The sequence below is a fragment of the Pyxicephalus adspersus genome, chromosome 1 (genome assembly GCF_032062135.1).
Source record: "Pyxicephalus adspersus chromosome 1, UCB_Pads_2.0, whole genome shotgun sequence".
Lineage (NCBI taxonomy): Eukaryota > Metazoa > Chordata > Amphibia > Anura > Pyxicephalidae > Pyxicephalus > Pyxicephalus adspersus.
The window spans coordinates 4,086,763-4,100,962 of record NC_092858.1 but is presented as its reverse complement, the minus strand read 5'-3'; the positions used below and the strand labels follow the sequence as shown (position 1 = coordinate 4,100,962).

General features: G+C 41.8%; 2 protein-coding genes across 2 annotated transcripts in view; one reads left to right on the top strand and one right to left on the bottom strand.

Annotated features, from left to right (window-relative positions):
• Positions 1–7,709, top strand: part of LOC140323634 (tyrosinase-like) — a 13,052-nt gene extending 5,343 nt beyond the window's left edge. Inside the window, exons 2-5 of the mRNA XM_072400883.1 lie at positions 1,476–2,292; positions 4,076–4,280; positions 5,111–5,213; positions 7,322–7,709. Of these exons, the coding sequence (XP_072256984.1) occupies positions 1,495–2,292; positions 4,076–4,280; positions 5,111–5,213; positions 7,322–7,493 (1,278 nt within the window). The 5' untranslated portion in view covers positions 1,476–1,494 and the 3' untranslated portion in view covers positions 7,494–7,709. The remainder of the gene's footprint in view (positions 1–1,475; positions 2,293–4,075; positions 4,281–5,110; positions 5,214–7,321) is intronic.
• A 2,192-nt stretch (positions 7,710–9,901) lies between these two features.
• LCMT2 (leucine carboxyl methyltransferase 2) overlaps positions 9,902–14,200 on the bottom strand; it is a gene marked incomplete at its 5' end in the record, with an annotated part of 18,820 nt that continues 14,521 nt past the window's right edge. The window contains 2 exons of the mRNA XM_072398615.1: positions 9,902–11,964; positions 12,844–12,979. Of these exons, the coding sequence (XP_072254716.1) occupies positions 11,803–11,964; positions 12,844–12,979 (298 nt within the window). The remainder of the gene's footprint in view (positions 11,965–12,843; positions 12,980–14,200) is intronic.

Here is a 14,200-nt window from a genome sequence, read left to right as displayed (position 1 = left end):
AATGCTGCAGCCAGACTCATCCATCCTTCCCTCCGTTCCTCTTCTGCTGCATCTCTTTGTAGTTCTCTCCATTGGCTTCCATTTTACCTTAGAATCAAATTCAAGCTCCTGTGCTTTGCCTTCAAATCCCTCCATAGTCCCACTTATCTCTTTGCCCTGATAGAAAAATCCCCCCCAGCCGCTTTTTTTGCTCCTTCAATGACCTACTAATGACTCCCTCACTCATAACCTCCTCACATGCAGGGCCCCAAGACTTTTCTAGAGCTGCCACTCAATCTGGCTTTTCTGTTCATTTAAAAGAGCACTCAAATCCCGATTTTTTAAACTTGCCTACTCATCTTCTTCTGTCTTTTCTGCTTGTCTACTTCCCACCATTCCATATCTCCCTCCTGATGGGTCTGATTTATTAATGCTCTCCAAGGCTGGAGAGAATACACTTTCAGCAGTGAAGCTGGGTGATCCAGCAAACCTGGAATGGATCTCTACAATGGCATTAGCTATTTGCTGGCAAATGCTTTGACTCCTGGACCAGATCCATCCCAGGTTTGTTGGATCACCCAGCTTCACTGGTGAAAGTGTATTCCCTCCAGCCTTGGGGAACGTTAATAAATCAGGGCCATTGTGTCATACTTCCCCCACCTCCTAGATTGTAAGCTCCTCTGGTCAGGGTCCTCTCCTCCTTCTGTGTCCCTGTCTGTATCTGTGATTTGTAACCCCTATTTAATGTACAGCGCTGCGTAATATGTTGTTGTTATATATACATCTTATTTATTAATATTAACAATAATAATAATAATAATTATAATGATATTATGTGCAAATAGCAGTCTGTCCCTTTTTTCTGCTGATAAATATAACACAATACTTACATGAGCAGCAATGAAGTCTATTTTGAAATGTTTTCACCCAAGATTCACCCAACAATTACCCAAAATTTTAGGGAGTTTAATATTTTTTTGCCTGATTTCAGGATGATTTGGCCTGATTTATTAGCATCTTAACATTTAGCACACATTAGGTAGCATTTAATTATGTGAGTATGTAACCTTCACTGGATATCATTTTGTTTCATATTGTACTGTATAAAAAAACTGATTCAACATTTTTAATTATTTATTTTTAACCTTTTTAATTTTTAATCTCCATACACCCACATTATAGCCCAAACCCTAGCCATAAGCCATATAGTTCCAACACTAAAATGTAAGCCAAATATATGTAAGCCTCAACACTAGCTATAATCCTAATATAAATGGACCCCCAACATTAGTCCCAAACTAAATATAAACAAATCCCTAGCCCTTACCCTCATATAACCCTAGTTCCAACCTTAACCATACGCTTCATAAAACCTTAACACGATCTTTAACCCCAACGTAACCTTAGCACTGGGCCATATTTACAATACAATCCTAGCCCTATCACTTGCTATAATCCTAAAGTAACTTAGTTTCTTTTTTTTTTCTTCCTTTCAGGTATTCCACCCTAAAATCAATGAAGAAATCAATATTTATCGCCACCTTTATCCTGCTTTATGTGGCATCTGTGAATGGCTTCCTTTTCTTCAGGGAGTGTGTTGAAGGGGTTACATCCTGGCCAACACAATGTTGCCCTTTGTTCCAGGGATCGGTATGTGGAGAAAATCAAGGCAGGGGATACTGTGCACAAAAGCCCTACATCAGAACTGTAGGTCCGGTAGATGTGACATACGATGAACGTTACAACTCTCCTGGCTTCTTATTCAACTGGACTTGCCAATGCAATCCGAGGTTCATAGGTGCTGACTGTGGCATATGCTATCCTGGCTGGACTGGGGCAAACTGTGATCAACCACATATGGTCTACAGACAAGACATAAAGAAAATGAGCCCTCAGCAAGTACAAAGGTTTATCGCCACATTGCATTACGGCAAAACTAAAATTATGAAAGATTATGTCATTTTGAGCACTGCCGATCGTTTCCGCAGAATCTACTACAAATTCCTTGATGCCTCCTGCTATGACTTGTTCGACTTTCTGCATAACTATGCCACCAGACCTTTCAATAGTGGTGCTCAGGAATTTTTTATCATTAACTATGCTCATGGCAGTACAGGTTTTTTTAGCTGGCATCGCTATTGTATAGTTCTCCTTGAAAAGGTTCTGCAAATGTGCTCAGGAGATAATGACTTTGCTTTTCCCTTTTGGAGATGGGAATTGGAAACTAACTGCTCTGTCTGCAACAATGATTATGTTGGGGCAACTGACATTGATGGAAAAATCAGTAAATACTCTGTCTTCTCTGAATGGAGGGTATGTAGTAGTTATATTCCTTGGCCCTTATGGCCCATTGGTGGAGGGATATAAATATACCGTACTCTAGACACTCCATGCAGCTCTGTCATATTTGATCTCACAGTTTGGTATACTGATACAAAGTACTGACAAGATGGAGGCCATTCATAGCATTTTTTAAAAAAATTTTCATCTTTAGCTAACTTTCAATTGGTAAAGTAACCGAACGATGAAAGGAAACCAACATACACTCTTTAGATCATCAGAAAATGAAGGTGGCAAGGTGACTTCATTCCATCCAATTGGCTGTGGGTGACCAGCATTAAAGCAGAACTGAACCTATAAATTACAAAATTGCAACTAGACAGGTCCTTCTGCAATAAAATAACCTTTCACCCCTGAATTTTTTAATTGCAGTCAATCTTCTTACTTGAGTTGGGACTTCAGCCATGTTGATTGGCCGGGCTGGGATGAGGAAACTCCTGCAGGGGAAGGCATCAGCAAGGGAAACCAGGATGTGTCAGGTATCCTGGCATCCTACACTGAGCTGCCCATGCCCATATCGGGTTTTTTGACAAATAAAAACAGTGATCAGGCAGGTAAGTGTGTTTTATTGCAGAAGGGACATTGGCTGTCTGTTTTTGTAATAAAGACTTGCCTGATTATTCATTTGTAAAATAGAACTTTAATACTGCTGAGTACCCTGGCATCCCCCAGGGCAACTGAAACTGAATGAACCCCAAGGTTACATCCCATGTGATGTTACATCATCCCTGCACGGCCAAATCGAGATGGCCAAAGATTGGAACTAGGAAGAATAGTAGAAGGAAGATGGCGGTGCCTGCAGCGGAACGTGGAAGGTGTTATTTATTTTACAGAACCTGCCTTATCACAATTTTTTTTACAATTTACTACCATTTTAACAAATGAAAATTTTCAGTCAATTCCAACCACTTTCCATCTTTTTCAATTACAACAGCAAATTAAACAAATGCCACCTGCCAGACTCATGGACTAACAGGTTTGGTTAATTGTGATGGTCAAAAAATAGCTTCAATAGAGTTTATGGAAAGATGGAACGAGAAACAATAAAAAATACCGGTACCTTTTTTTTCCTCCAGTCATGATGTTTTTAGCCTCTAACGCTCTTAGAGTTTTCAAAAATTTGAAAGCTTCCAGAAGGAATGCTTGTTGTGGTGGCAGCTAAAAGGGAACTTCCCTCACACTCCTATTGAGTCCACAGGACAAGAAGTGAAGAGAAACCCACTTAATGCAGATTTTGGCGTAAGGTTACTTGTGGACAGCTGCCCTGCAGCAATGACAGGTCCAGGACCTGTCATCAATGTATCAGAGTAAGCCATCTTGGCCTTCAACTCTGCGGCTGGCACGACATTCCTCTTCGGCCATTGGATGGCTTCTGTTGATGTAATCCTGCTTATTATTATTATTATTAATAAACAGGATTTATATAGCGCCAACATATTACGCAGCGCTGTACATTAAATAGGGGTTGCAAATGACAGACTAATACAGACAGTGATACAGGAGGAGAGGACCCTGCCCCGAAGAGCTTACAATCTAGTAATGTTTAAGAGTTTTATTGTCTCTGGTAGCCGGCAAACACAGCTGAGCTCTACACTACACATAGCATGGGTTGTACAATGTAGAGTTAAATGCCACCACGAACTAGGGTTTATTTTTTTGACAAAAGAGGCATTACACGTTGTTAGGAAGAATTGTCAGAAGACTTCATAACATGCTAATAGCATAACATACTAAGTGCTATCTGTTCTTCTTCCAGCTAATATGTGGAAATGATTATTCTCAAACGGTTTGCTTGACGGAAGAGTGTGCTTGCCAACGCGAGAGGATTGTTCGTTTACCAGGGTTAAATTCGGCTAGACTTCCAACAATCAATGATGTACAGCGCTGTTTATCCATGCCATATTATGACACGGCTCCTTATAACCGAAGCTCAATAAACAGTGCAAGGCAATGCTTGGAAAGTAAGAACCCGAAAGGCCTTTTTTTCCGTCACCACCTCTCACTAAACATAACTGGTAGTGGGTCTTGCATGGGTGACAACATTCAATTCATCACTCCAGTTTTCACACAGGATGGACTTAAAACATGTCTTCCGTGCTTCCTCTGCATTATGTGGGGAAGGGGGTGGCCTGGTCAGTAGTTTACAGAATAAAGATAACATAGGGTAGCTGAGGCAATAGGATGTAATGGGGGTACTGCAAATAATGCCAATAAACAGCAAGCTGAAGAGGTACCATAGCAGATAAAGAAACTAAGGGAACCAAAGGTTGCAAATAATCAGTTTAAAGTCGATGTGTATATTATTTTATACACTATATATACACCTATATCTGACAGCCCTAAAGAAGAGGGTTAGACTCTGGTACTCCCAAAAACCCAAATGATAAAAACAACAATAATGTCATCCCCTTGGTGTTACTTTTCTTCTTCATCTCCAGTTTTACGATAGGTCTCCCGGTAGGTAGAGAGATACCTTGGTTTGAAAAGCAGGTTAATTGCTATGCAGATACAATAAGACCCTACAGTTCTCCATATCTCCAGGCCTATTTTGTACCCATGGTGTCTAGGAATTGCCACCATTGTCTATGTTTTGCCACTTATTGTTGCAGCTGCTTGTGTCTTGTCATGATAATCAATTTAATGCTAATGTACCATCACAATGACTTGCTTGTTGCCTGTGCTTTTCCATGATGGCCTCTTAGAGCCTTCAGATTGTCATGATAGTTTGTTGCCCATGTATTGTCATGATTTACGGTTTTGTGCCTCAGTGTTCAATGTCTCCATCCCGCAGGTCTCCACAACACTGTGCATGTATACTTTGGTGGAATAATGAACCAAGTTCACATGGCAGCCGGCGACCCAATATTTTTCTTACACCATGTAAATGTGGACAGGTAAGTGAAAGTCATTGTACTTTTCATGTTCTCATTTCTGGCACAGGGACAGGAAATTGAATAGTTTTCACCCTGGTCATATCTTGTAAAATTACTGCAATGGAAGTGTGTGGATAAGTTTGGATTCATGCTGCTCAAGACTGTTTATGCATGAGATCAATTAGGGATGATCAGTCGAAATTCACAGCATTCTAAGTTTTGAGTCTCAGCTCAGAATTTGCGGCTTATAAGTTAAAACTTGAAACCCAGAAACAAGGGAATTCTCGGTTTCACTTTAGTAACAAGTTGTGCATTGTACAGCAGCCGCTCTCCCTGTGGATTAAAATGAAACATCTTCCTTTTTTGTACCAGAGAAAAAAAAGCATGGACCCCTTCCTAATTTGTAAACCTTTTAATTCTTTTGGAATCTTTCTGGATTGGATAAAGGGCAGCAATGTGTCCACCCCGCACATGCATAGACTGTCTGGAATCTGGTTTGACCAAAATGGAAAGGGTTAAAAACTGCATAGTCGCTGTTGCAGGCAAAAACCAGACCCTCGCCAGCCCACAACAATGACAAAGGCCGTTGCTGAGGGAGAGGGCCATATCCCCTCCAACATAACCTCTGTGCAGTGGGGGCCCCTATAATATATACTGTATCCATCTCTTGTTATTTCCAGGAGTCCTTCTGGGAATGGGTAAGGGATACTTTGGATGATTGTACTCATTCCCCCGGTTGAAGGGCTAGATATCTGAAGGCTTCCAGATTCCAAAAAAAACTCCCCACCTGCAGACTTCCACAATACAAAAGGTTACATTGTGTGGAAGGCCCTTGCTGCCATTGGGGCTCTGTTTTTTTCCAGAAGAGAATGTTTTTTTTGCTTTTTAGGATAGGAGAGGGGGTAATACATGCTTTCCCCATTTTCTCCCCAAGAAAGTTTAAAGCCTGTTAAAGGGTCTGATTTTGAAAAAAGTTTGGATCCCACTTTTTTAAAAAAAAACTTAAATTTAGTAAATAAATTAAATTTTAATCATAAACACATCATAAAACAGTGTTTCTCAAGAGTTTTAACATGGGGGAATTCTTGAAAAACTTTCAAGACTTCAGGGAACCCCTTCTATAATTACTATACAAACAGCTCACAGTACATTAGTGTGGTGGTCAGTGGGAAGAATTCTTCTTATATTGCTAGCCATTGGGAAGAATGTCACCCTTAGAATGACAATAAGATCATTGGTGTCAGCTAAACTGACCTGAGAGGTGCAAACTGCTCATTGCTCAAGGAACTCCCAGCAACCTCTGGAGGAACTTGGTTGTGACACGCACTGTCCTACATTGATGTTATATAAATAATGTTACCATTATTTACATTGTCTTTTACTCTACAACTGTCTATTGATATAGTAATAACATTTTTAAAATTCTGATCCCCTGCTGCCTCCAGTCATTTTGGTGACAATACTATGGGCTATAAGGGCTTTGAAATTAACATAAAAAGTCAGCTGCTAGAAATTTACTTCCATTCTAATAAAATGACATGCTTTTTTTTCTACATTTTTCTTTCTTTTGATCCCATGGGTCTCTCCAGACATCCCCAACAATTATGGTGACAATTTAATGGCCAAAGCTTTGAAACTCTGACTTTATTATTGACTGCAATGTAAAAAACTGAAATTTGCAAAACTCCAGTCAGTATGTAAGCCATTTAAGTGCCTCTACTCTTTAGCAAGGCTTTTCGCACCAAACAAAACATGTCGTGTCTTTATGGAGCTGGCTTTTAAAGGAGCCTTTAAATTGCCAAATTTTACAAACACAAAATGTTTACTGCCAACGTCATTTTTTGTCTCAGCAGCTCAGCTCCCCTCTCGGCAGTAATGTAGCTCCGTGAACCATCAGTGTCATTGCAGCTCAGCTCTCTCAGTTCTCATCTCCTAGCAGTGAAAGCTTAGCTCCTTGCCCCTTTCTTTCTCCATCTAGCAGTAACTCAGCCCTCCTGCTTTACCAACAGCGACTTTGGATTTTGTAAATGGTGCTCTGGCCATGGTCTTGTAGGATTCTCAGACGGTATCCTTTTCCCTCAGGACTGCCTCCTCTTTTACACTGACAGTAAGTCTTTGTTTCTTTGCAGGATGTTTGACGAATATATTGTACAGAACAATCTAAGACCAGAAAATTATCCGCCGACCAATGTTTACGGACACGGCCCTACAAGCTGCATAGACCCATTGTTTAACTGCGTGCAGCACAGGCAAATGTTGCAGCCAATTTCTAATCTTGGAGTCACGTACAAACTAACATGATTGACTGTAGGTGAAGTGAAGAGAGTCAAAAAATTGACTGTGGGAGACATTTAAAAGCATAAATAATAATGAGATTCACATTATCAGAATTTCTTAAATCAGTGAAAAAAAAAACACTTCAAATAAGACTAGAATGACATGTTGATTAAATTTTTTAATGATGTACTATTTAATTGGAAATGTGTGGACATCAATAAATACCCTGTGAACAGTAAATGTGTGGTCTGTTTACAATATGATTGCATATAGATTGTACCTTTAAATAATAAGGGAGTGTGGTCTGTTTATGACGACACAAGTGCATATCGACATAAGGAATGAAAAGATAGGAAGGAAGAACATAGCTTGACTTCTTGGCATGTGTAGACAAAGAATCCAGTCCTACCCCACCTAATAGAAAAGGCTTTGGGATCCTTCCACTACTTTTACCCCAACTGCAGTCATCCTCCCCTCTGGTGTCTCTGTATTTTATCACTCTCCCCTCCCCTGTGTTGAGGGAGTGAACCTTTGCACAGTGAAATAGTAGACCAGACTTTGGACTTCCTGAGCCCATTGCATATTATTATTAATAATAAACAGGATTTATATAGCGTCACCATAATACACAGCGCTGAACATTAAATAGGGGTTGCAAATGACAAATACAGACAGTGACACTGGAGGAGAGGACCCTGCCCCGAAGAGCTTACAATCTAGTAGGTGGGGGAATTAACACACAATAGGAGGGCAGATATGGAGTGGTGGGAAGTAGTGACGGTATGTTCTCTAACTACAAGCATAACCACCATGATTCTGTCCTGTATTAAGGTATCACACTTCTGTAAGGGGGGGGGGGGGGGGTAGCCTTGTTTCCATGTGTCTTTTGCAACATGTAGAAGGTCACTGGGGTGTCCACACATACACTTATTGAAACAGTGAAAACCAGTAGAAGACTGAGACACATCTTGGATTGCAAACATCAGAAAAGGTGGGAGGCAATCCCAGTCTCTCCCATCCTTTTCAACATCCCCTTCAGGATCTTGTTGAAGCACTCCACCAAACCATCTGTCTGTGGATTGTACACGCAGGTACCCAGCTGCTTGATTCCTATTAGACGGCACAATTCTTTCATGCCTCTAGACATAAAGGGGTTCCCTTGATCTGGTAAAATTGAATTGGGAATTCCTGTGTGGGTAAACGTGGCAACATTTTTTAGGCTAAGTCCAATAATGTCCTGCGAAACGGCTGGGGCACAATTAGTTGCTTTACTTTGCTTTATATAACAAATCATGATTTACAGAGAAATAAGGGAATGCCAGATTGGACTGTTGTTGAACCTGCATCTATCTCCTTCTGTGCTGAATTCGCTCGTTGTTGGGTAGCATTCGTAAGAAGCATCTGCTTAATGATTTCTTCCATGCTGCCCACACCCGAGCACTGAATGTGAGTTTGCTGTGGGTGGATTTGCTCACAGCAACAGCCTTGCAGCAGTTCTTATTAAAACACAAGGATACAAGTTAACACAATGTGTGAAAAAATCAACAAAACAAATAACTGGTTGAGCCACTAATTACCTCTTTGGTGGATCCCTTTCTGGCTAATAATATAACTCAACACAAGGTTCTTCCTCATAAACAAAAGCCGATCGCTTACTCAGCAGCGTTTTCCTCTTGAACTCCTTTTACTTCAAGTATTGGGAAGCCACTGAGCTCTCAGCAATCTGCTCCTAAATTTTTAAAACAGAGCATTAGTGCTCTATAGCTCCAGGTGAAGACCCAGACATGGAGCAGGTGGCCAAGGAACCCCCCCAACTCTTTCTTGGTCGGCTCCAAAAGACAACTGGGCTCCAACTCTTTCTTGGTCGGCTCCAAAAGACAACAAAAGACACCCCATCCAAGACCTTCGCGGCCAAACCATGGGACATCCTGTCACAATATAAAACATAATAAAAAAAAACAACTTTGTATGAAAAATAAACTACTCGTGGACCACTAAATGCATGGACTCCAGACCACGCATGTGCGGGGAGCCCTGTGTTATTCAAAGGGGAAGAAACTTTGTGACGTCATGATGCCAGAACCCGCCTGAAACTGCCAAGACCCAGGTCTGAGCCTGCGATGGGAGAGTGGGCAGGTTGTGTCTGTTAACACAACCTCCCCCCCTCCCATTGCAGGCCTGCGATGTCCCAGGGAGATGTGGTCAGCGGCTCTGGCCGGTGTCCCCCAGAGCTGTGGCCCACCTGTCAGATGGCTGGGGGTTGAGGACCTCTGCCCTAGCCCATTACAAGGTCTTGTGACCCCCCAGATTCCTTCATTCTGGCTTTCTGTTGGAGGTCACCTACTATCTGTTCAGTATTTTATTGGAAGGGGATCCAAAAAACATTTAAAAATATATTTTTTTAAACAATGTAATGATGAGACCAGTAAATATATCTTTAGTATAGGTTTTATTATAAAATACAATTTGTTGTTTGGTTTCTTTATAGCCAAATAGTGCTGAAAACATGAATATAAACCCAGAGAGGTAGGGAGCAGGACCCATGTCCCTCAATGTTTAACAAAAAAGAAGTAAAAAAATTAGATCTTCTTCTTCATTGAGGGACAAAGTCTTAAACATTTGGGATGTTCAAAAGCTGTACAGCTGAATGGTGGGAAAGACACATACAATGTCTAACCGGCCCAGGACCAACAGAAGAATTGGGGAGCAACCAGAAGGACCTTACATCCGTTAATGGAGTTGAGGGAACCAAATAATAATAAATATCCACCTGGTAGAATTTGGATACAATGTGAACAGAACATCAGCTGGTAGCCCTGCAAGTCTGGGAAACAGAAGTCTGATGATAAAACAGCTCAAAAGGTGCTTAGTAATGGAGTGAACTTAAAGATGGTAGAACAAGAAACTGCCCCCCCCCTTCCAGGCTCTATTTGGGGTGACAAGAAGCAGCAGCTGATAAACTCACACAACCTGAACCCCATCCAAAGAGCCCCATCATTTTGATGAACTGAAGCAAAGGGCAAAGAGATAGAAGAACAATAACCCATCCTGAAAGGGAGAGACTAGCTTGGGCAGGAAGTCCTAGGCTTAAACACCTCCTTGACCCTTGGAAGATAGGGGCCCTAGATGATTTTCCTCAACAGGAGGTCATCCATTTACACCATGATTAGGATCTGGTATTACGGTAGGGTCAACCCTGCAGCCGACACCTTCATTTTAAAGGCTGAATGGCAAAGTCGTAAAGTGAAAGTCCAGTAGTTCAACTGCGAACTACAAAATGTTTGGTTAACCTGAGAAGATGGGCAAACGTGAATAGGAATATTTTATGCCCACAAAAGTCAGAAAGTGTCCATGGTGAGGAGAGGCGATGACCAGTCAGGTGGATTCCTGCTGAATTGTAGGCCGGAATGTAAACATATAAGGCTTTGAAGCCCACCAAGGGCTTCCAAATGCTTATCAGTTGTGTCCTTTATGGCGGATGTATTCTACAACTGGATATTTTCTTCTTAAAAAAGCTGGATCCACCAGGGTAACCAGAGATACAAGACCAGCAAGACCTTAGAACAACCAACTTAAATTATAAGGGCAAAGTTAGAAATACCTGCAAATGTGGGTGACAAGGAAAAGCAGCAACGGTAAACCAGGCTGGTCTTCTGGTTTTAGGGTGGTACGTACCTCAACAATAAGTGATGAATGGTCTTCTTTCACTTAAGATTTGTAGATTGCAATGCCTCAGGGATATGCTAATCAGTCAACAGGAAGTCAGAATCAGACAGTTTCTGCAGTTAATGGCTCAGAATCTCGTCAGCTGGACCGAAGTAACCAAAGACAATTTAGGAAGCCACAGAATTGGGTTAAAGATCAATGTTCCACATGGGGAGGGCATTTAGTGAGCATGCATGGCACTCCATACAGGTAAATCAGACATTCTGGTAGCAAATGGAGTTATCCTTGGCTGGCCTACAATTTGTTAGTTTGCCAGTGTTGAATCCTCCTGTATGTAGCAGTGCAACCTGAAGATTTAAAAACTTTATTTGTTGATCAATGGGCAAGAAAGAAAACACTTTACTCTATACCCACTTTTACAGAACCTCAAGTCCTAACAGAGCAATGATAATGTGAACAACAAGATGAGGGTTCTTTTTTGGTTTGATGGTGTCATTTTTCCAATAGTCTTCCATGCCAACATAAATGACTGCACTTCCACAACAAACCCTTTTCTCAAACTGAGCCTTCTGCAGAGTCCATATAACCAAATGTCCATGCTCCATAGCTTCCACCTTGATGGCATCACCACATTTGCCCTTCTGCCCCAAGGGCCCAGCGAGACAGTTTAACACAGCACAAAGCTTAGATCTACCACTACAGGCTGTGCATTAAGATGAGTGCCAAATGAGAAGCAGGTTCCACCTCCACCCAGAATGACAACCTGCTTTGAATTTTGAAGGAGGACAGAACTGTGACCATGCAGCATCAGGGGCCATTCTAGTGAAGCCTGCAAGGAAAAAAAAAAGACAAAAAAGATGAAGGCTTATGTGGAAAGGTTTGTAAAATAGGGGGCAAAGGCATGAGAGGTAAAGGCAAAGGATTCAGAGAAGGGAGGGCAAAAGCAAAAGTAAGTACATGAGAATTGGGAGGAAAAACAGGGCACGCATTAGGAGTATTTATGGGGAAGGTGCTGGGTAAAGGTGGGGGGAAAATTGTAACGCCGAGGAGGATTAGGGGGCAGAAATCAAAGTAAAAAATGATTAAGGTGAGGGTTGGTGGTAAAAACAAAGGTCAGAAGGTGAAAGAAGAAATGGGGGAATGGGTGACACATGAAGAACATGAAGGAGGGTTATGGGTGGCTTGAGGAGGACAGAAGGCATAGCATCAAGCTCTATGGGTTAGGATGGAAGGGGTAAAAGGTAGAAGGCGTACGTTTACTGGGAAAGGTGGGAAGGGTATGGCCAACACATTCAATTGCGGATTGATTCTATTTTTCCTTTTGTAATGAGTTAGTCCTGCAGCAGGCAGTGCCAGGTTATGGGAACGAGCAGGGGCAGACATAGCAGGGAAAGAGAGAGAGAGCGTTTATAGGGAAAGAGTGAGAAGGATGTAGGGAAGAGTTAGTTTTCTATTTACCCAAAATCCTCAAAATTCTGCTCTATGTTCTCTTAGGGGGAAGGGCAAATGCGAAGGTGTGCAAGAAGGAGGATAGCGGGCAGAGTGTGGAGGCCTATGTGTAAGGTAGAAGGTGTAAGTTTCTTGGGAAAGGGGACATGCATATGGCCAACACAGTTGTGGGCAGATTCAGTTGTTCCCTTTGTAATGAATTAGTTCTGAAAGTGTGTTTTTTTAGAAGAAGAAAAGCAGCCCTCAGTGGTATACTCACAGTGTCCAGCTCAAATTCACTGACTTGTCCTGTCTTCAGATCTACTACAGCCAACCCTGGTACACCTCGCCTGTGAATCCAAACTCCACCTACCAGAAGCAGCTTATCGCCAATCACATGTGAGGTGTGAGCATACCTGGGGAGAAAGCCAACACAATACGAGAAAATTAAGGAGGATATATTTCAGAAAAAAGACAAATAACCAAATATGGTATCAACAGCGAGCAATAACAATCAATCTTGGTTTGCCTACAATGAAGTTATTGCTTGTAAAGCACTAATATGGCCCTAGCAAGCTTGATGTAATAAGGCTGGCAGGATCAGAGCAACCCTGAAATCCACCTTATTACTTTACTCTCTTACTATAATATAGTTTTATATCCTCACTATCAGCACATCCGTGATTCCTAATGTTAAAAAGTGGGGAAATAGACACTATGGGTTTGATTTATTAAAGCTCAAGCCTGAAGAAGACTATCATGGGAGTACCTAGGTGATCCACTAAACTCCAAATAAACGAATAGCACATTTTTAGAAATCCATTCTGGGTTTGTTGGATCCCCCAGTCACCATCATGATATTCTACTTTCTCCAGTCTTGGAGAGGTTTAATAAATCAGGCCCTGTGTTCCTGTAGTGGTGACAATCCTGTACCAAATCCACTCCAGTTTTGCTGAATCGCCCAGGATAGTCTATCTTCTCCAGTCTTGGAGAGCTTTAATAAATAAGGTCCAAAATGGGAACAACAGTGAAGAAACCCCGTCATCAGACCTACACGAACTGATTGAACATCCCACTTCAAAATGATTACAACAGATTCCAGCAAAGAGAAAAAAAAACATTAAAATCCAAAGGAAAAGTAAGAAAAAAGTGTATTTAGGGGTTCAATGACTCTTGTATGAAGAAGGCCCCTGGAGAGTCTAAAACAGTGGACCCCAACCCTCCCGACCAGTGCTGGTCTGTGGCTGATGGGTCTGCGGGTGATAGCAAGCTCTGGAGCTGGTGGTGATGTGGCGGTGGCTGGAAGTGGCAGAGCGGTGTATGTAGGGATTGCACTTCCCTTCCGTTCCCGGCGTCAGCTTTCTAACGCTGTTCTCAGCTGGTGTGCTGGCGGAGTTGGAGCTGCTGGGGGTGGCAGAGTGGTGTAGGCTGTACATATACCGGGTCTTGGCATAATTTTGTGCTGTGGTGCTGGACCCTACTGTTGGAAAGGTTGGGGACCTCTGATCTAGAAACTATCTATAGCAGCCTTAGCAATCCAGGTCTGAGAGCATATCCAATGCATGAATGTTCTACGAGTGAATGTACAGAATTACCTAAATGTCATTGGCAGTTGCAGCCTACAAAATCAAAGCTTT